Source organism: Dendrobates tinctorius, unplaced genomic scaffold (genome assembly GCF_039654945.1).
Source record: "Dendrobates tinctorius isolate UK_male_01 unplaced genomic scaffold, ASM3965494v1 ptg000033l, whole genome shotgun sequence".
NCBI classification, from domain to species: Eukaryota; Metazoa; Chordata; class Amphibia; order Anura; family Dendrobatidae; genus Dendrobates; species Dendrobates tinctorius.
Window position 1 is genome coordinate 18,832,845 of NW_027361701.1, and position 22,734 is coordinate 18,855,578.

The 22,734-nt window shown below is 46.1% G+C and overlaps 1 protein-coding gene across 7 annotated transcripts in view; it reads right to left on the bottom strand.

The window, feature by feature from the left end:
* Positions 1-22,734, bottom strand: part of UCHL5 (ubiquitin C-terminal hydrolase L5) — a 539,393-nt gene that overhangs the window by 20,915 nt on the left and 495,744 nt on the right. For 3 of the 7 annotated variants that reach the window (XM_073573022.1, XM_073573021.1, XM_073573018.1), the window contains 2 exons: positions 17,230-17,328; positions 4,160-4,280 (listed from right to left, as the gene is read on the bottom strand). The exons of 1 other annotated variant lie outside the window; for it this stretch is intronic. In XM_073573022.1, the coding sequence (XP_073429123.1) occupies positions 4,197-4,280; positions 17,230-17,328 (183 nt within the window). In that variant the 3' untranslated portion in view covers positions 4,160-4,196. The remainder of the gene's footprint in view (positions 1-4,159; positions 4,281-17,229; positions 17,329-22,734) is intronic. 3 more of the 7 variants (XM_073573020.1, XM_073573023.1, XM_073573019.1) reach the window with 1 other exon arrangement.

Consider the following 22,734-nt stretch of genomic DNA (forward strand, 5'->3'; position numbering starts at 1 on the left):
TGGCCCTATCGGAAGGATACTGGTGAGGTAGCAGCTCAAAGTGGAGGCTACAAAGGTTTAAGAACCCCCTGCAGAGTTTGGGGTCGCCATTAAAAGTGGCTTGGCGAGGCGAGGGGACGAAAAACAAACAGGATTGGGAGATGAAGTAGAGCCACCAAGCGATTGTCGACAGAGGCCATATAGGTTAAAATATGGGCCTGGGTGTCACGCAGCTGGCCCAGCTCCTGCTGGAGACTGGCCAGCTGGGAAGCATTTCCCGGATCAGCAGCCTAAAGCGAGAGTCCATGGATTTCATTACGGACATTATGTACCCCTGGTTCTCTCGCAAAAAGAGAAACTCCTTTTGAGCGGAAGCAGAGGTACCGGCGGAATCCATGGCCTGACCGCACTGTTAGCGTTCTCGCTTGGCGAGGCAAGACTCCAGGAGTGGACCCTCTGCACCGTGGCACCGAGGGGTCCCCGGGCGAGCAACCAGGTGGAGCCGACCCCTATAGAGGGACTGTTAGGAGAAGGCCCAGGGGTTCAAATGCCACGGCAGCGAGTACCAAGAGGGGCAGCTCGAAATGGACTGGAGTAGGACTGAGTACCAGGTACCACAATCACAAAGACAGTGTAGGGCTCTGGTGGCGAGACCGGAGTAGGACAGCAGGAGATAGACACGGACAGCAGGACGGTGCAAGGACACAGGACCGGAGTAGGATGACAGGAAATAGGTAAGGGCAGCAGGACGGAGCAAGGGCACAGGACCGGAGTAGGATGACAGGAGACAGGCATGGGCAGCAGAACGGAGCAAAGGCACGGGACTAGAGTAGGATGGCAGGAAACAGGCACGGGCAACAGGACAGAGCAGGGCTGTAGGAAGAAAGCACAAGGGAAAGGTGAACACCGGGCAGAGCACAGGGCAAAGGGAGCCTAGCGTGCAGGTAGGAACACGACAGTCAGGCGCCTCCATTACAGGAGGGCGGCCTGAAATACCTTAAGACCGGCCCCCATTGGTCCGGCGGTGCTTCCGGGTCAGGGCACCGCTGGCGCATAAGATGAAGGGAGATGCGGCCGTGGCCTACGGCGCATGCGCAAAGCATGCAGTGATGTCGCAGGCCGCGGGCTGGTCAGAGGAGGACGCCGCGGCTGACGAGAGGAGACAGGCTGCGGCGCGGGAGCGAGCAGGTGAGGATACAAGGGCGCGACGGGGGCCATGACAGTACGTCATAGGTCACCTCCCCCTATTTGATGCAGGCTCCGGTGTTGATCCCACAACTTTTCAGGCACATGACCGCTGATGTGATTAGCTGTCAAGTATCCCTAACAGCTGTGGTGGAATCGTGATTCATGCACGGCTGTTAACATGTTAAATGCCTCAATCAATCTCTGACAGCGGCATTCAACATGCCCTCGACGGAAGAGTGTCACTTAGTCCATCTATGTCACATGATCGTGGGGCGCCGATGGCTTGGCATGACAACCGAGAGTCTGCAGGAGACATCCGTGCTTGTCATTGTCAATGTGCTATGAGCGCCTGCCCAGTGGCTGGCGTTAATAGCAGATGAGAATTTCTATGTGTAGCACAGGTGATCGAATGATAGCAGTTTCAAGTATCCTAATTTTTGCTAAACATTAAAACTATAAAAAGTTCAAATTACTCCTCTTTTGCTCCATTCAAAATAAAGTAAATACACATATTTGGTATCTCCGGATCAAAGTATAAATAGAATTAATCCGATCGGTAAACTGTGTAGCAAGAAAAAAATTCAAAACGCCAGTTGATGTAGGCCACAGCAATAGCATTGTCTATTTGAACTCTGTTCAGCAACCCATGAACTAAGTGATGCATTGGCATCACCTCTCAACATGACAGAGCTGTCAGTCTTTTACATTGGTAAAAGACTGACAGCTCTGTCATGTTGAGAGGCCCCTCCTGCTCCAAACTGCTTGGATGGTCAAGTGATGGAAAACTGCTCGCCATCCAAATAGGCTGACATCCGGCGTGACATGCCACAGAATGGGGTGAAAAGGGAGACCCAGAGTTAACCGGGTGAGGTCAACCACCACCTGATATATTGCTGATATAAGGGGGAGATGAATAGGCCGATCCAGGGACTGTCTTAATCTGCCCCAAGAGGCTAGGAATATGTTCTGTAGAGGCCTTGACTGAAAATGAGCAAATGGTACTGCCTCGAACGTTGCCACCATCTTTCTCAGTACCCTTGTGCAAAAACGACGGTAATGACTGCCCAGTCATTACAAAGTTCTGATGGAAGGCTGAAGAGGTAATCTATTCTCCTCCAGAAGAAATACCAATGTCTGAACAATTCCAAGCAATTCCCAAGAACCGTAGTCACTATGTTGGAACTAAAACAGACTTTGGTGCAATTTGGTTGGATTGTCAACAAAGTCTGAAGAATAAGTGTCGTCCAGATAGAGGAAAATGAAAATACTTATTCCCCTGGAGTATAATAATGCTATAACCTGGGCCAGGATCTTTGTAAATACCCTGTGTATTATGGCCAGTCGAAATGGGAGAGCTCTGATTGTGATCTTGACCACAAAGATAAGAAATTGCTGATGGCCTGGAAAAATGGGCACATGCAAATAAGCATCTCTCATATCTACTGAAAAAAGAATTTCTCTGGTTTCCATTCTGTGATTGCAGACTCATGTATTCCCCAGTGCACGTATTGTACGCTGTGGGGATTACCCAGTTTTTGACACAGGACCGGAGGGTATGTATGAGTTATACATACGCTCAGCCAGTGGCTGCAGCCTTGCTTCCATATGCCGATTAGCTGGTAATATACAGTCCGGTGATTGGCCATAATCTCCTGCCAGTAGAATGGCTGAGTGGCCATGTACTTACCGCCAGACAGCACCCAGGCAGTTGCTTGGTGATGCCTCACTCCAACCCACTACCAGTCTAAACCCGATCCATTAAGGGCGACGGGACCACCTGGGTGGGCAGGATCACCGGCAGCAGCACCTACCCACTGCACAGCTTCTAGTAACCAACACCCCCTAAGGACACAGCAGGGAAAGAGTTGACAGCGGAAGGAAGAGGAGGTGGGGAGGGGAAACAGGCTTACAAATAGGGTTATACTTACCTGTCCTGAAGCTCTGGATCGCTTTATCTTCTGCTCTATGCACAAGCAGCTATTTGGGGCGGTGGGCAAGAGTCAATCGACTTTACCAGCGCCGACTGTCAACGTACCTTAGTTCAGCCACACCGATGCAAGAGGACAGACTGACCAATTACAGCCTGTATTCTACGTCGGTATGTGGGTGAAACAGAGTGCACAATTACACTCTGTTACCCTTAGACATCCATCTAAAAGGCGAAAAACAAAGCAGTTATCGCCTACCGTAATCTAAGACAAGTCTGAGACAGACCTTGCCTCCAACTGACAATACGAAAAACTTGATAGAGCTGCCAGGGTATAGTCTGCTGGGGAGGAGCCAATTTTATTTAAATTCAATAAAAGTGTCAACCTCCTGGTGGCAGAAGACTATCGCATGGTTCTGTGTCCACAAATAAGACGAACTAAAAATTTAAATTGGATACACTGAATGTAATGTAAAACCATGTGAATAATCTTATCGTGCTCATCGTGAACAGCAGGTGTAAGTTTTAAAAAGGATTCAATTTCTCCCCAAAAAACAAGAGGTAGATAGTAGATTTTCAGACTATAAGCAGGGTACTTCAAAATGTTAACATCACAAGAATAACACATACGTTCATTATTGTGTTTTTCCTGTTATAGTTGAAGAAAATTATTAAAAACAGATTAAAACAAAATCACAACATTCCCAATATCATCCCCAGTCCACTCACAGCAATGGAAAAAAAAATCATGTCATCATATCACACTTCTCTGGCATAAAATATAATTTTGTCAGCCACACTGCCTTCCAGCTAACCTCCAAACACTCAGTGCTGCAGTAAAAATTTAAATCATTGAATTTTGCAATATTTCAAACTATTTTATCTCAGAATTCTGTCACAAAGTGTTCAACAAATCAGCTCAAAGTTTTACTGTTACTTATTGTAACTATTCTATTACCCTAGCTATAACCCAAACATAACCCCAACTCTGGACAAGTATGTAAAAACTTTATTATAATGTTAGTTTTATTTATCTTTTTTTCACAAAGAAGAGGGGACACTTACATTTAGGACAGCTCCCTCAGCAGGTCTCTTTCCTCTCTCAAAATGCCAAAGAACAGATGAGGAAGAGAACTAATGGAGAGCATAGTGCAGCCAAGATGAGTTTGCCATTGACTGATTTGCTCTGGAATGTCAATGATCAAGATTAGAGATGAGTGAATATGGTACATTTGGATTCGTGATCTCTAACATGAACATTTTTCTTAAATCGGAAATAGTTGGTAAAATATATATCATACATACACACACACCTATATATTCATATATACTAATACACAAATATATATATCTATCTCTCTCTCTATATATATATATATAATATATATAAATATCTCTCTCTATATCTATCTATCTATCTATATATATATATATATACTAGCTGAAGAGCCCGGCGTTGCCTGGGCCTAGTAACCAACTGTGGTTAGTTATAACAAATTATAATGATTATATTGCACATAAAAACATTTCACATCATATATTCAACACTACAGATTTGCAACACAAATTAACTAAACGATTACCCAGGTATCCTATCCTGTGTGATACTGACTGCTGAGCTGTGTATCTAATCCTATCCTGTGTGATACTGACTGCTGAGCCGTGTATCTAACCCTATCCTGTGTGACACTGACTGCTGAGCCATGTATCTAATCCTCTCCTGTGTGATACTGACTGCTGCGCCATGTATCTAATCCTATCCTGTGTGATACTGACTGCTGAGCCGTGTATCTAATAGACGATAACACCATAGAAATGATAAGAATAATAGGTCTCAGTTACCACAACTGTCTACAAAGAAAACTGTTGCTGATAGCAACCAATCACAGCTCATTTTTCATCTTTTAAACAGCTCTGGGACAGCGTGGCAAGTTTTGAGTGGCGACTTTTGTGTTTCGACTTTTATGTGGCGAGGTTGGTGTATGTGTGGTGAAGTGTGTGCTGAGGGTGGTATATGTGTTGTGAAGCACGTGGTAGTGTGTGGCGCATTTTGGGTGTGTGTTCATATCCCCGTGTATGGTGAGTATCCCATGTCAGGGCCCCACCTTAGCAACTGTACGGTATATACTCTTTGGAGCCATCGCTCTCATTCTTTAAGTCCCCCTTGTTCACATCTGGCAGCTGTCAATTTGCCTCCAACACTTTTCCTTTCACTTTTTCCCCATTATGTAGATAGGGGCAAAATTGTTTTGTGAATTGGAACGCACGGGGTTAAAATCTTGCCTCACAACATAGCCTATGACGCTCTCGGGGTCCAGATGTGTCACTGTGCAAAATTTTGTGGCTGTAGCTACGACGGTGCAGATGCTAATAAATACACTTTTTCCCCATTATGTAGATAGGGGCAAAATTGTTTGTTGAATTGGAACGCGCAGGGTTAAAATTTTGCCTCACAACATAGCCTATGACGCTCTTGGGGTCCAGACATGTCACTGTGCCAAATTTTATGGCTGTAGCTACGACGGTGCAGATGCCAATACATACATACACTTTTTCCCCATTATGTAGATAGGGGAAAAATTGTTTGGTGAATTGGAACGTGTAAAATTTTGCCTCACAACATAGCCTATGACGCTCTCGGGGTCCAGACGGGATGGAAATCTTGAAAAATGAAATTCTCAAAGCACAGTTGTAAACAATTCTGAAAAGAGGGAAGAATAGGAAGCATTTAAGGAAACCAGGATGGATGAACACAGAACTTAAGCACATGCTAAAAAGGAAGAAAAAAATGTTTATAAAATGGAAAGAGGGAGGCATATCTAAAGAAGAATATAATGCTGTCTGCAGAACCTGCAGGGCACAAATCAGATTATCTAACGGTGAAAATGAATTGAGGCTTGCAAGAGATGTCAAAAGCAATAATAAAGGATTTTGGGGATATGTCAAAAGTAAAAGAAAAGTCAAAGATGCTATAGGATTTTTACAGGATGAAAATAATGAAATGGTAAGACAGGATGTTGAGAAGGCTGAACTTTTAAATTCCTATTTTGCATCTGTTTTCTCTCAGAAAGGAAATGTAACATCAACTGTTATTCACTGTCCTATTAAGGGAATAGAAGAATCCAGGATATCTATAAACAGAAAGATAGTGAGGAAACACTTAGCTAACCTAAGTGAATTCAAGTCTCCAGGTCCAGATCAATTACACCCCAGAGTACTGAAGGAGATAGCAGAAGAAATTTTTGAACCCCTCTCCATAATCTTTGAAAATTCTTGGAGAACAGGAGAAGTGCCAGAAGACTGGAGAAGAGCAAATGTTGTTCCTATCTTCAAAAAGGGGAAGAAGGTGGACCCAGGCAACTATAGGCCGGTGAGTCTGACTTCTATACCAGGAAAGATCTTTGAACAAATTATTAAACAACATGTATGTCAATACCTGGATAAGAATGACGTGATTAAACAGAGTCAGCATGGGTTTGTAACTAATAAGTCATGTCAGACTAACTTAATTTCCTTCTATGACGGTATCACTGATTGGGTGGATCAAGGAAATGCTGTAGATATAGTATATCTTGACTTCAGCAAAGCATTTGACAAAGTCTCTCATACAATCCTTATTGAAAAAATGACCAAGTATGGAATTGACAAGGCAACTGTTAGGTGGATTCATAACTGGCTTAGTGATCGGACCCAAAGAGTGGTCGTAAATGGCTGCACATCCAGTGGAAGAATGTCTCAAGTGGGGTACCACAGGGCTCTGTCCTGGGCCCTGTATTGTTCAACATCTTTATCAATGATTTAGATGAAGGAATTGAGGGTAAACTGATTAAATTTGCTGATGACACAAAGCTAGGAGGGATAGCTAATACTAGAGAAGAGAGAGAGAGGATTCAAAAAGATATAAATAAACTGGAGAAGTGGGCAGCAACTAACAGAATGGTTTTTAACAGGGAAAAATGCAAAGTACTACATCTGGGCAATAAAAATGAAAAAAGCATATACAGAATGGGAGGAATAGGCCTATGCAACAGCACATGTGAAAAAGATTTGGGTATACTAATAGATCACAGACTGAATATGAGTCAACAGTGTGATGCAGCAGCAAAAAAAGCAAATGCAATTCTAGGATGTATTAACAGAAGCATACAGTCTAGATCACGTGAAGTCATTATTTCCCTCTACTCCTCTTTGGACAGACCTCATCTGGAATATTGTGTCCAGTTTTGGGCACCACATTTTAAAAAAGACATCAACAAACTGGAGCAAGTTCAGAAAAGAGCAACCAGAATGGTGACCGGTCTGCAAGCCCTGTCTTATGAGGAAAGGTTGCAGGATTTGGGAATGTTTAGTTTGCAAAAGAGAAGACTGAGAGGAGACTTAATAGCTGTCTACAAATATCTAAAGGGCTGTCACAGTGTAGAAGGATCAACTTTATTCTCATTTGCACAAGGAAAGACTAGAAGCAATGGGATGAAACTGAATGGGAGGAGACACAGATTAGATATTAGAAAAAACTTTTTGACAGTTAGAGTGATCAATGAGTGGAACAGGCTGCCACGAGAAGTGGTGAGTTCTCCTTCAATGGAAGTCTTCAAATAGAGGCTGGACAGACATCTGACTGGGATGATTTAGCGAATCCTGCTTTGAGCAGGGGGTTGGACCAGATGGCCCAGGAGGTCCCTTCCAACTCTACGATTCTATGATTCTACGTGTGACTGTGCAAAATTTTGTGGCTGTAGCTGCGACAGTGCGGATGCCAATCCCGGACATACACACAGACACATACATACACATCCACATTGACCTTTATATATATACTAGCTGAAGAGCCTAGCGTTGCCTGGGCATAGTAACCAACTGTGGTTAGTTATAACTAATTATAATGATTATATTGCACATAAAAACATTTCACATCATATATTCAACACTACAGATTTGCAACAAAAATTAACTAAACAATTACCCAAGTATTGATAGTATTTTATTTTCAACTCATTCAAGAGCCTTTTGATAAACATGTGTATCTGTGTATCTAACCCTATCCTGTGTGATAATGTCTGCTGAGCTGTGTACCTAATCCTCTCCTGTGTGATACTTTCTGCTGAGCTGTGTATCTAATCCTATCCTGTGTGATACTGACTGTTGAGCAGTGTATCTAATCCTATCCTGTGTGATACTGTCTGCTGAGCCGTGTATCTAACCCTATCCTGTGTGATACTGACTGCTGAGCCATGTACCTAATCCTATCGTGTGTTACTGACTGCTCAGCCGTGTATCTAATCCTATCCTGTGTGATACTGACTGCTGAGCCGTGTATCTAATACTATTCTGTGTGCTGAGATGTGTATCTAATCCTATCCTGTGTGATACTGTCTGCTGAGCAGTGTATCTATTCCTATCCTGTGTGATACTGACTGCTGAGCTGTGTATCTAATCCTATCCTGTGTGATACTGAATGCTGAGCCGTGTATCTAATCCTATCCTGTGTGATACTGACTGCTGAGCTGTGTATCTAATCCTATCATGTGTGCTACTGACTGCTCAGCCGTGTATCTAATCCTATCCTGTGATACTGACTGCTGAGCCGTGTATCTAATCCTATCCTGTGTGATACTGACTGCTCAGCCGTGTATCTAATTCTATTCTGTGTGATACTGTGTGCTGAGCTGTGTATCTTATGCTATTCTGTGTGATACTGTCTGCTGAGCTGTGTATCTAATCCTATCCTGTGTGATACTGACTGCTGAGCTGTGTATCTAATCCTATCCTGTGTGATACTGACTGCTGAGCCGTGTATCTAATCCTATCCTGTGTGATACTGGGCTCCCCCTGCAGTCTGTATCAGAGGGTGGTCTGTGTTGGCACGGTAATAAATTGTGTTATTTCCAGCTTTACAGAAGGACGATAACACCATAGAAATGATAAGAATAATAGGCAAAATTGTTTGGTGAATTGGAACGTGCGGGGTTAAAATTTTGCCTCACCACATAGCCTATGATGCTCTCGAGGTCCAGACGTGTGACTGCAAAATTTTGTGGCTGTAGCTGCGACAGTGCAGATGCCAATCCCGGACATACACACATACATACACACACACATTGAGCTTTATATATTACATATATATGTATCTATATATAACTATATCTATCTATCTATCTATATATATATATATATATATATCCACACATTATATATACACCATGGGTACGGAAAGTATTCATATCCCTTTAAATTTTTCGCTTTCATTGCAGCCATTTGGTAAGTTCAAAAAAGTTCATTTTTGTTCTCATTAATGTACACTCTGCATCCCATCTTGACTGAAAAAAAACAGAAATGTAGACATTTTTGCAAATTTATTAAAAAAGAATTACTTAAATATCACATGGTCATAAGTATTCAGACCCTTTGCTCAGTATTGAGTAGAAGTACCCTTTTGAGCTAGTACAGCCATGAGTCTTCTTGGTAATGATGCAACAAGTTTTTCACACCTGGATTTGGGGATTCTCTCCAGTTCCGTCAGGTTGGATGGTGAACGTTGGTGGACAGCCATTTTCAGGTCTCTCCAGAGATGCTCAGTTGAGTTAAGGTCCAGGGCTCTGTCTGGGCTTGTCTACAATGGTCAGAGTTGTTCTGAAGCCGCTCCTTTGTTATATTAGCTGTGTGCTTAGGGTCATTGTCTTGTTGGAAGGTGAACCTTCGGCCAAGTCTGAGGTCCAGAGCACTCTGGAAGAGGTTTTTACAAGAATATCTCTGTACTTGGCCTCATTCATATTTCCTTCAATGGCAACCAGTTGTCCTGTCCCTGCAGCTGAAAAACACCCCCATAGCATGATGCTGCCACCACCATGTTTCACTATTGGAATTGTATTGGGTAGGTGATGAGCAGTGCCTGGTTTTCTCCACACATACCGCTTAGAATTATCACCAAAAAGGTCTATATTCGTCTCATCAGACCAGAGAATCTTATTTCTTATAGTCTGGGAGTCCTTCATGTGTTTTTTAGCAAACTCTATGCTGCCTTTCATATGTCTTGCACTGAGGAGAGGCTTCTGTCGGGCCACTCTGCCTTAAAGGCCCAACAGTGATCTTGGGGTTCTTCTTTATCTCTCTCACCAAGGCTCTTCTCACTAGATTGCCGTTTGGCTGCACGGTTAGGAAGACTTCTGGTGGTCCCAAACTTCTTCCATTTAAGGATCATGGAGGCCACTGTGCTTTTAGGAACCTTAAGTTCTGCAGAAATACTTTTGTAACCTTGGACAGATCTGTGCCTTGCCACAGGTTCTGTCTCTGAGCTCCTTGGCCAGTTCCTTTGACCTCATGATTTTCATTTGGTCTGACATGCACTGCGAGCTCTGAGGTCTTATATAGACAGGTGTGTGCATTTCCAAACCAAGTCCTATCAGTTTAATTATACATAGCTGGACTTCAATGAAGTAGTAGAACCATCTCAAGGAGGATCTCAAGGAAATGGACAGCATGTGAGTGTCTAAGAAAAGGGTCTGAATACTTATGACCATGTGATATTTCGGTTTTTCTTTTTTAATAAATTTGAAAAAAAAATTCTACATTTCTGCTTTTTTCCGTCAAGATGGGCTGCAGAGTGTACATTAGTGAGAAAAAAATGAACTGTTTTGAATTTACCAAAAGGCTGCAATGAAACTAAGAGTGAAAAATTTAAAGGGGTCTGAATATTTTCCGTACCCACTGTAGCTATAGGATTAGTAATGGATAGGTGTCTTATAAACACATCTCCATTAGTAACCTCGGGGCTTGATGTCACTTGACAATACAAAGGTGAAAATCAACCCCACTTGCCGTTACAGGGCAAGTGTGAAGAGCTGGGCAAAGCGCCAGAATTGGCACATCTAATAGACGCGCCTTTTATGGGCAGCTGCGAGCTGCTATTTTTAGGCTGGGGGGGGCTATATTTATGGCCTCTTACCAGCCTGAGAATACCAGCCCCCAGCTGTGAGCTTCAGCAAGGTTGGTTGTCAAAAATGAGGGGGACCTCATGCCGTTATTTTTTAATTATTTAACTAATTAAAAATAAGGCGTGGGGACCCCTCTATTCTTAATAACCAGCCTTGCTGAAGCTGACAGCTGAGGGTTGCAGCTCTCAACTGTGAGCTATGCCTGGCTGGTTATCAAAAATACAGGGGAACCCACCCACTTTTTTTTTTTAATTATTTATTTACAGCGCAGGAGTGGCTAATGAATACTCCCATCAGCAGGTGTCAGCTTATGGGAGCTCTAGTCCAATCAGCTGACACCTGTGACCAGAAGCAAACTTAAAGGGAAGGTGCCGTAATTTTATATAATTTGCAAAAAAATAGTAAACAAAACATGTTTTTTCAGCAAATGTTGTACTAACCAGGATTTATGGCTTGTTTGTAATAATGTTTTAATGTAGCCACTGGGCGCTGACATCTTGATTTGCAGATCTGTGGAGGACTCATACAGTCTGCAAACATGGCCGTCCCTGGACATTGGAGACTGCGGTCGGCTCCCGACCCCACATTGCAGCCTCATTAGCAGTGAACTGGGCACACCCCTGTGGGCTGCACCATTCACTGCTGTGGGTGTGGCTGGGCGCCATTTTACTGTAGCCCAGTGCTATCTGCTGAGCTCCACTTACCCTCTATCACAGGACCACTTGTGGCATAACAGGTCCTGTGTTGTGAGGAGAGGCTGTAGATATGGAGAAGGTGGTCAGCAGAGGAGAGAACCGCTCACTGGAGCCAGAGGATGGAGAGTGGTGAGTGCGGGTGACTTTCCTCTATGCTCCTCTGTCCTGCTTACTCCAGGCTCGGCCCTGTGCTTACTGCTCTACTGTGTTCTTTTGCTCTGTCTCAGCCTCCTCACTCACAGCCCCAGTGATCTCCGGTAATCTGACACCTTCCTTTTTATGAGAGCTTTTATGGCTGTCTGAGGAGGACAGTGACTTATACAGCCCATAGTCTAGTGTATAATTGGGGGGGGGGGGGGCTGGAAGTTTCACCAGTGTGGGCATATCTGTAATACTGTCTTGTGTGATACTGCCTGCTGAGCCGTGTATCTAATCCTCTCCTGTGTGATACTGACTGCTGAGCCGTGTATCTAATCCTCTCCTGTGTGATACTGACTGCTGAGCCGTGTATCTAATCCTATCCTGTGTGATACTGACTGCTGAGCCGTGTATCTAATCCTATCCTGTGTGATACTGACTGCTGAGCCGTGTATCTAATCCTATCCTGTGTGATACTGACTGCTGAGCCGTGTATCTAATCCTATCATGTGTGATACTGACTGCTGAGCCGTGTATCTAATCCTATCCTGTGTGATACTGACTGCTGAGCTGTGTATCTAATCCTCTCCTGTGTGATACTGCCTGCTGAGCTGTGTATCTAATCCTATCATGTGTGATACTGACTGCTGAGCCGTGTATCTAATCCTATCATGTGTGATACTGACTGCTGAGCCGTGTATCTAATCCTATCCTGTGTGATACTGACTGCTGAGCCGTGTATCTAATCCTATCCTGTGTGATACTGACTGCTGAGCTGTGTATCTAATCTTCTCCTGTGTGATACTGACTGCTGAGCTGTGTATCCAATCCTCTCCTGTGTGATGCTGACTGCTGAGCTGTGTATCTAATCCTCTCCTGTGTGATACTGACTGCTGAGCCGTGTATCTAATCCTCCCCTGTGTGATGCTGACTGCTGAGCCGTGTATCTAATCCTATCCTGTGTGATACTGACTGCTGAGCCGTGTATCTAATCCTATCCTGTGTGATACTGACTGCTGAGCCGTGTATCTAATCCTCTCCTGTGTGATGCTGACTGCTGAGCCGTGTACCTAATCCTATCCTGTGTGATGCTGACTGCTGAGCCGTGTATCTAATCCTATCCTGTGTGATGCTGCCTGCTGAGCCGTGTATCTAATCCTATCCCGTGTGATACTGCTCTCCTGAAATACTCTGTGCTGCTGTCACCCTGCTGGTTTTATGTGTGATCTACATGGTGGTATGAACTATATGGCGGCATTATGTGTGAAGTATATGGCGGTATTATGTGAGAACACTATGGCAGTATTATCTGCTAAAAGGGGACCCATTCTAGGGTGGTTCTGGCTGAGCACCTGCACACGGGTCAGGGGTAATAGGTGCAGTCAGGGGAGGGCTGGTGAGGCAGCTGAAGAGAGGGGTCTCATTTTTATCGTTACTGTATGGCTACATTTCCCCCCAGCCTGCTTCCCAGCGTCACCCCGGACTGCGCCTGTCGCCTCGCTTTCACACATCGCCAGGACAGGATCTGAGGAGGGGAATGGGGTCTTTGCCTGCAAAGTCTGGATCAGAACAGGCCATCAATCAGCAGAAATGTTTCCTGGATTTCTGTGGTGCTGTCACCCTGCTCCTCCCCCATATATCTCCCTCTGTGCCCCCCCATAGACCAGCACACTGCTCTCCTGAAATACTCTGTGCTGCTGTCACCCTGCTCCCACAATCCTTGCTGCCTGCCATCCTCGGTGACTGAAGACCCCATTCCTCTCCTCAGATCCTGTCCTGGCGATGTGTGAAAGTGAGGCGACAGGGGCCTGATATATGGTGGAAGGAGCAGAGTGACAGCAGCACAGAGTATTTCAGGAGAGCAGTGTGCTGGTCTATGGGGGGCGCCCTGTTCGGTGCCAGGGATTGTACATAGAGCGCTGTGTTTTATACACATGGATGGACAGTCTGCTTGTCTGCTCCACAGAAATCCAGGAAACATTTCTGCTGATTGATGGCCTGTTCTGATCCAGACTTTACATGGAAAGACAGTCAGTAACTTTGCAGGCCCCATCAAAATGGCTGCTCACTGTGTTCCTAGATGTCATAGGTTTTTGTGCCAGATTTCAGTAGCTGCTCCCCCTAGTGTTAACAAGTGGAAATGCCAAACTTTTTAAAATTATTTTTCATATTTTGCAAATTAAAAACAAATGATAATATTTTTTAAGAAAATGTAAACATTAATTCTTTACATTTTTTCAATTGCTGAAAAATTTTTTTTGGGATGGCACCTTCCCTTTAATACCTCCGATCACAGCTGAGCACTCACGCTGTTTTTTGACTGTGTACAAACTGCGGCTCTCTGACCAGCAGGGATGATTCCACCACCGATCAGTAGCGCTATGACAGTGTTTCCCACACTATCGCACAGCGTGGGAAACACCGGCTTTTGTGCTGTGTATATTCAGCGATTAAATCGGCAAATATTGCAAATTCGGTAATCGTGAGCCAAATCGAATATTGAAATATTTGCTCATCTCTAATCAAGATCACAAAGTCCTATTAATTTTCCTATGCAGTAGCTTATGACAAACTCATCATCACTGAGCTGCTCCAAATATGAACTGACAAAGATAAAAAAAATAGCACTCACTAGGGGGGAGTGGAAAGGGAAAATAGGGGGAAAGGCTGAGGTGCTCCCTGCACCATGAAAAGATGGAAATGAAGGGGGTCGGGATGTTCATTGCTCACCTAATATTCTCACTGTTTGCAGAGAACTGGGCATGCCTTAAGCTCAGAGGGGAGGACTCCACCGGGTAGCTGGACTGATTTGGGCAGAAAGTGGATAGAGCAGAGCTTGCAGTGTTTTGAAACAACTGCAAGCTGCAGAAGATAAATGGGGAAAAAATATAACCAGCTCCAAAAATGCCTAACAAAATAAAAACATATAAAGCAACACAAAACAAAAAAAAACATACCGTATTTTTTGGACTATAAGACACACTTTTTTCCTCCCAAAATGTGGAGGAAAATGGGGGGTGCGTCTTCTAGTCCAGATGCACCGGCTCTGGTGGGAAGGTGGGGGAGCCGTTTCAGAGAAGCAGCGGGTCACAGGAGGCTGGAGCCGGCAGCTGCGGCTAACTCCTGTGCCCGCTGCTAAAGAGAAATGAATATGCACTGCATTCCATGCCCATGGGCATGGAGGGCAATGAATATTCATTTCTTTCTGGCATCCCGGTATGATTAGCCCCATCCCGTTGCTGGTATGATTGGCCCCATCCCATTCCTAGAATGATTGGTCCCATCCTTATTCTGGTATGATTGTCCCCATGCTGTTCCTGGTATTCATGGCCCCCTCAGAAAAGAAAAAAAACAAACAAGCCATTACACTTGCCTTCCTCCACTCCCTCGCAGTCGCAGCGTCCTGCTCTGGTGCCAGCAGCTGCTTAGTGCTTGTAAGCAGCACATGGTAGGGACATCACATGCAGCTTGCAAGCCAAAGGGCAGCTGCCGGAATACTCACCGAGACTGTACATCGGAGATTGCGGTGATTATTCATTCCTCTTTTGTAGCGCGCACTGTCAGCCACCGGCTTCCTGACGCTGCCAGTGGTCACGTGTGCCGATAATTAAGAGAAATTAATATTCACAATGTTCATTTCTCTTAAGTATCAGCACATGTGACCGCAGCAGCAGCAGAAAGTCAGTGGCTGACACTGCGTGCTACTGAAGAGAAATGAATACTCACCGCTCTCTGGATGAACAGTCCCATTGAGTATTTCGGCAGCTGTGCTCTGCTTGTGAGCAGCACATGATGTCCCTGCCACGGGCTGTTTACAAGCATTAATCAGCTGCTGGCACCGGAGCAGGACACTGTGAGGGAGCGGAGGAAGGTAAGTGTAATTTTTTTTATCTTTTCTGATGGGGCCATACATACCAGGAATGTGATGGGGCCAATCATACCAGAATAAGGATGGGACAAATCATACTAGGACTGGGATGGGGCCAATCATACCAGAATGAGGATGGGACCACTCATACCAGGAACAGGATGGGGTCATGCACACCATGACTGAAATGGAGCCAAATAATACCAGGATAAGGATGGGGCCATTCATACCAGGACTGGGATGGGGCCAATCATACCAGGATAAGGATGGGACCATGCAAACCAGGACTGGGATGGGGGCCAATCATACCAGGATAAGGATGGGACCATGCATACCAGGACTGGGATGGGGGCCAATCATACCAGGATAAGGATGGGGCCATGCATACTAGGACTGGGATGGGGCCATGCATACTAGGACTGGGATGGGGCCACGTATACAAGGATAAGGATGGGACCATGCATACCAGGACTGGGATGGGGGCCAATCATACCAGGATAAGGATGGGACCATGCATACCAGGATTGGGATGGGGGCCAATCATACCAGGATAAGGATGGGGCCATGCATACTAGGACAGGGATGGGGCCATGCATACTAGGACAGGGATGGGGATACGCATACAAGGATAAGGATGAGGCCATGCATACCAGGACTGGCATGGGGCCAATCATACCAGGATAAGGATGGGACCATGCATACCAGGACTGGGATGGGGGACAATCATACCAGGATAAGAAATGGGGCCATGCATACTAAGGACTGGGTTGGGGCCACTCATACCAGGATAAGGCCATAAATACCAGGACTGTGATGGGGCCAATCAGACCAGGATAAGGATGGGGCCAATTATACCAAGACTACCAAAACTAGGATGATGGCCAATCATACCAGGTTAAGGATACCCTGCATACCAGTATAGGGATGAGGGCGATCATTCCTGCCAGCATGAGGGGGACCATTCATTGCAGGATAGGGAAGAGGGGGCCATGCATACCCGGCTAGGGATGAGGAGGGCATGCATACCAGGATTGGAATGAGGGCCATGCATATCACGATAGGGACAAGGGGGCCATGCATACCAGGATAGGGATGAGGGGCCATGTGTATCAGGATGGGGATGAGGGGACCATATTTACCAGATATTATATTATATTTTATAAAGTACAGAATTGGCAACATTTTTTGCTTCAGTTTTTTTTTTCTAATTTTCTGCTCTAAAACCTAGGTGCGTCTTATGGTCCGGTGTGTCTTATAGTCCGAAAAATACGGTATATTACAAAAGTGTACATTGTTTTATGTACACTTGTAACCAACCTTCTATTAATCACCAATCATTTAATAGACAATACATACAAATACATGGTTAAACTCCCCAATTAAATAAAGTTAAAAATAGATGTTGACACACGACCTGCAAAAATACCAAAAGATAATAGTTTGACATAGACTGGGCCAAATATACCGTATGAATATAGATCCAATGGAAATAAAAGTATTTACCTTTTCTACTAGTGGTATTAACTGCTGATGTTCTGCTAACGTTTTCAACAATTCCATGATGAATGGTAGGTAGTTGTGCTTCCTTCTGATATTCTCAGTCTGGTTAAAGACGACATACATTTAATATGATTATCTATAGTCTGTCTATAAAGAATAGCATGGATATTTTTTATATAAGATTAAACTTTAATCATGTATTCACAAACTATAAAACAAAGTCTGCTAAATTCAAATTGATTTCTGTGACGACTCCTGGAGTGGACCCTCTGGGTCGTGGCACCAACCCACCCAGGGCGAGCTGACCTAGTGAGAACCACCCCCTATACAGGGAGTGTCAGGGGCAAGCCCAAGGGGGTGAGGTACGACTGCTGGAACCAGGTGGCCGGCTCACAGGAGACACAAGTGATGTGTCTAGCAACAGGGAATGTGCAGAGTACAAGAGTGTGCAAAGTGTGGACACAGGGACACGCAGGGTATAGGACAATACAGGGCGAATGTACGGAAGCACGGAGAGTACAGGACAATGCAAGGCGAGTGTATGGGAGCAAGGAGAGTACAGGACAATACAAAGCGTGTACACGGGAGTATGTTAGATACAGGATAGTGCAAGGCGGGTACAGGAGAGCACGTATGGCGTGCGAATGACATGCACGCCCGGGTGCGAGAAAAGCAGGGCGCGTGCAATGGAGCACGCCTGAGTAGAGTTAAGCATGTGCAGAGAGCACGCCTCAGTGCAAGCTTAGACAGAGCAGAGGCAGAGCGTGTGCAGTGAAGCACTATAGGATACAGAGCAGAGTGTATGCGCGGAGCATGTGGTGCCAAGGCAGAGTACAGGAACAGAGCACAAGGCAGAGTACAGGAGCAGAGCACAAGGCAGGGGACCCGAATACAGCGCACAGCCAGGCAAGGACCAAGCAGACCAAGCCAGGAAGCACAACAATAATCAGGCACCTCCCATAGGAAGAGGCAGCCTGATATGGGGCATGAGTGCTAGGACTTCCTCCAAGATCATAGAGAGGACATGGCTGCAGCTAGAGCAGGAAAGAGTGCATTTGCGCACTAGCAACACAGAGCAGCCGTGGAGTCAAGTGCGGGGGGTGCGCATGCGCACCCGACGTGATCCCCGGAGCGCCCGTGGCACCGGAAGTGCCCCTAGGTGAGCGTAGCGTAACAATTTCTTACACTTCTTACTAAGCAGCCGGTCTCAAAATATTTTTCAAGACTTCCATTTTTATTGTTGCAAAGTTTTTTAACTTGTTTCCTTCACAATAAGTGATCTATTTACATTTACAATAAATACAAAATGACAAAAACAGATTACTGTACCTCTTTCATGTTAATATTGAGAAAAGGAATGATGACCATTGCATGTCACAGCATCTAAGTGGTTAGAGGCAAAAAGTGACCAGTCACCTCATATAGTCTGTAAGCTTGTGAGTAGGGCCCTCACTCCTCTTGCAACTGTTGAACAAGATGTTACTTTGTAATGTGTTTAAATGTCTGCAGATATACCTGCTTAATTGTAAAGTGCTACATAATATGTAGGCGCTATATAAATGATTGAATTGAAATTGCAGTCAAGTGTAAAAATGGCTGTCAAACTCCCCAAATACGGATGCCTAGCTAACACAGCCAAATGCTGGCTGTCAGATTTATTGCAACAGACCTACAAAATGTTTAAAGAAAAAAATAGCCTTTTTCACTTAGAAAGCCAAAAAAATGTAAATTAACCTCATCGCAACCAAAACGTGGGTCCCGTTGTCCTCCTTAACATCCCCGCTCTCCACCCGCCGTCCCGTTCTATCCTTCCGCAGCCGCGCTCTACATCCATGTCCCGGTGTCCCTCCACAGCCCCGCTCTCTTCTTCCACAGCCCCGCTCTCCCGCTCTCTCCCTCCACAGCCCCGTTCTCTTCCTTCACAGCCCTGCTCTCCCGCTCTCTCCGTCCACAGCCCTGCTCTCTCCCTCTACAGCAGGGGTATCAAACTCGGCAGAGTAAATGGGCCGCATATATATAAAAAAAAATTTGAGCTGGGGGGCCGCATTCCTTTCAAACTTAATACACTCCGTACACCTCGTATACACAGGGCTCCGCTCCGTACACATCGAACACACAGGGCTCCGTACACCTCGTACACACAAGGCTCCGCTCCATACACCTCGTACACACAGGGCTCCGCTCCATACACCTCATACACACACGGCTCCACTCCATACACCTCGTACACACACAGGGCTCTGCTCCTTACACCTCGTACACACAGGGCTCCGCTCTGTACACCTCGTAAACACAGGGCTCCGCTCCATACACCTCGTACACACAGGGCTCCGCTCCGTACACCTCATACAACACAGGGCTCTGTACACCTCGTACACACACAGCTCCGCTCCATACACTTCGTACACACAGGGCTCCGCTCCTTACACCTCGTACACATAGGGCTCTGCTCTGTACACTTCGTACATACAGGGCTCCGCTCCGTGCACCTCGAACACACAGGACTCCGTACAACTTGTAAACACACACGGCTCCGCTCCATACAACTAGTACACACAGGGCTCCGCTCCGTACACCTCGTACACACACAGCTCCGCTCCATACATCTCGTACACACTGGGCTCCGCTCCTTACACCTCGTACACACAGGGCTCAGCTCCGTATACCTTGTACACACAGGGCTCCGCTCCATACACCTCGTACACACAGGGCTCTGCTCCATCCACCCTGTAAACCCCTCCTGACCCCACGCATAAACTTACCTTCATCCAGAACCATGACAACCAGCACACAGACAGCAGCGTCCGTCCTGCACACAGACGCCCTGACTCCTCCCCTCCTGTGACCTCATCACAGGTCCTGTGCAGTGTGCACACAGAACAGCCAATGCCATTGCCACTCCTGAATGCGTGCCTTCCCCCTGCCTCAGGGAGTGAGACATGTGGTGCACCGAGGGCCGCAGATGCCTGCCTCAGGGGCCGCATGCGGCCCGCGTGTTTGAGACCCCTGCTCTCCATGCACCACACCCGGTGATGCCGGGACCAGGAGAGAGAGGTGTGCAGATTGTTTGTTCGGCCGGAGTGGGCGGAGCTAGAGCGGAGCTGCAGCGCGTGTGATTGGGCGGCCTGCGGGGGCATGGCCTAGAGCTGTAGTAGGCCGCAGTAGAAGCCGGGGACTAAATTTAGGCCGGGAAGCTGCAGGGGAGAAGGGGAATAGCGCAGTTGGCGACTGGGAGTGCCAACTGAGTCGGGACAGGGCTGGGAGAGTGCCGACACTATTCAGCCCCTGTCCTGAAGACTGTCTTCCTCACAGTCCCGCTCTCCATGCACTGTCCTGCTGTATCCGTCCTCAGCCCTGCTCTCCAACCGCGCCCCACTCTGCTGCTTCGTGATTGGTTGGTGTCCCACTCTGCTGCTTCATGATTGGTTGGTGAGACACACACACATTCAGATTTATATATAGAGATAAAAAATAATAGGCCCCAATTCATGAAGACCAGAGTAAATGACACTGGTTTTGAGGGGGCATGTTGGAGTCAGACGCTCCTGATACATCATGAGACGCATGCCTCTTAATGAATACAGAGCATCTGAGAAGAAGGAAGTCCGTGTTACTGTTCGGATTCCGCTGCCCGAACATCGAGTGTTTGTCACAGCGCAGCAAACACCGCTTCTGATCAGCGGTGAAATCATCCCCGCTGGTCAGAGAGTCGCGGTTCCCATACTGTCAAAAGACAGCGAGAGCTCTCAGCTGTGATCGGAGTTATAAACTTTACTTCCAGTCACTGGTGTCAGCTGATGGGACTACTGATCCCATCATCTGACACCTGCTGGCGCTAATAACAGTGAGAGCAGTAGCGGCGGGATGGGAGTAATTCATCAGCCGCTGAAGCAATGTAAATAAATGTTTTTAAAGACGGCGTGGGTTCCCCTGTATTTTGCGTACCAGCCAGGCAAAACTCACAGCTGGGGGCTGCAACCCTCTGCTGTCAGCTTCAGCAATGCTAGTTATCAAGAAAAGAGGGGTTCCCATGCTGTATTTTTAATTATTTAAATAAATAATTTAAAAAAACAGCGTGGGGCCCTCCCATTTTTGACAATCAACCTTGCTAAAGCAGACAGCTGGGTGCCATGGATATTGCCCCCCCAGCCTAAAAATAGCAGTCCGCAGCTGCACAGAAAAGGCACAGCTAGTAGATGCGCCAATTCTGGCGCTTTTCTGGCGCTCTTCCCACTTGTCCTGTAGTGGTGGCAAGTGGGGTTCATATTTTCATATTTGTAGGATTGAAGTCACCTTTGTATTGTCAGGTGACAGAGCCCACGGCATAGTAATTGGAGAGACATCTATAAGACACCCATTAATTGCTAATTCTATAGTTGTATGGTAAATAAACACAGCCAGAATAAAGTCCTTTATTTGAAATAAGACTAAACACAGTAACACAGTTTTCCATTTTTATTTAAATGCCTAATTCCGGGGGGCGGGGGGGAGTGTCCGGATGAGGAGCAGAGCGGGCGCAGGGAACGCTGGCTCCGTGCTACAGCAGACTACTGCTGTTCACAGCATAAAGCAACAGCTGGGAAAACCTGCGATTCCACTCACCGCAGCCTCAGGCAGGGTCCGGGCACCGATGGGGCGCTTCACGAGGGAGGAGCAGTGCCAGGCAGGATACCGGTCTTTGTGCCGGGGCCCGGGAAAATCCAAGATGGCCTCTGCAGCACTCACCATACGGCCAGCGGCGGTCTGATCTCCTGACACCGGGTCAGACCGCAACGCAGAGGGGCACAAGTACAGCGGAGCAAGCACAGGAGGGATCGGGCAGCTCTTCATCCAGGAGACCGAAGAAGCAGAGCAACAAACCGCAAGTACACTGCTCAAAAAAATAAAGGGAACACTCAAATAACACATCCTAGCTTTGAATGAATGAAATATTCTAATTGAATACTTTTATTCTGTACAAAGTTGAATGTGCTGACAACAAAATCACACAAAAATCATCAATGGAAAACAAATTTATTAACCAATGGAGGCCTGGATTTGAAGTCACCCACAAAATTAAAGAAGAATGTAATGTCCTTAAAACAAGTCAAAATGAGGCTCAGTAGTGTGTGTGACCTCCAAGTGCCTGTATGAACTCCCTACAACGCCTGGACATGCTCCTGATGAGGTTGCGGAAGGTCTCCTGAGGGATATCCTTCCAGACCTGGAATAAAGCATCCGCCAACTCCTGGACAGTCTGTGGTGCAACATGACATGATGTCCCAGATGTTGTAAATCGGATTCAGGTGCGGGAAACGGGCGGGCCATTCCTTAGCTTCAATGCCTTCATCTTGCAGGAAATGCTGACACACTTCAGCCACATGTGGTCTGGCATTGTCCTGCATTAGGAGGAACCCAGGGCCAACCGCACCAGCATATGGTCTCACAAGGGGTCTGAGGATCTCATCTAATGGCAGTCAGGCTACCTCTGGCGAGCACATGGAGGGCTGTGCTGCTCTCCAAAGAAAT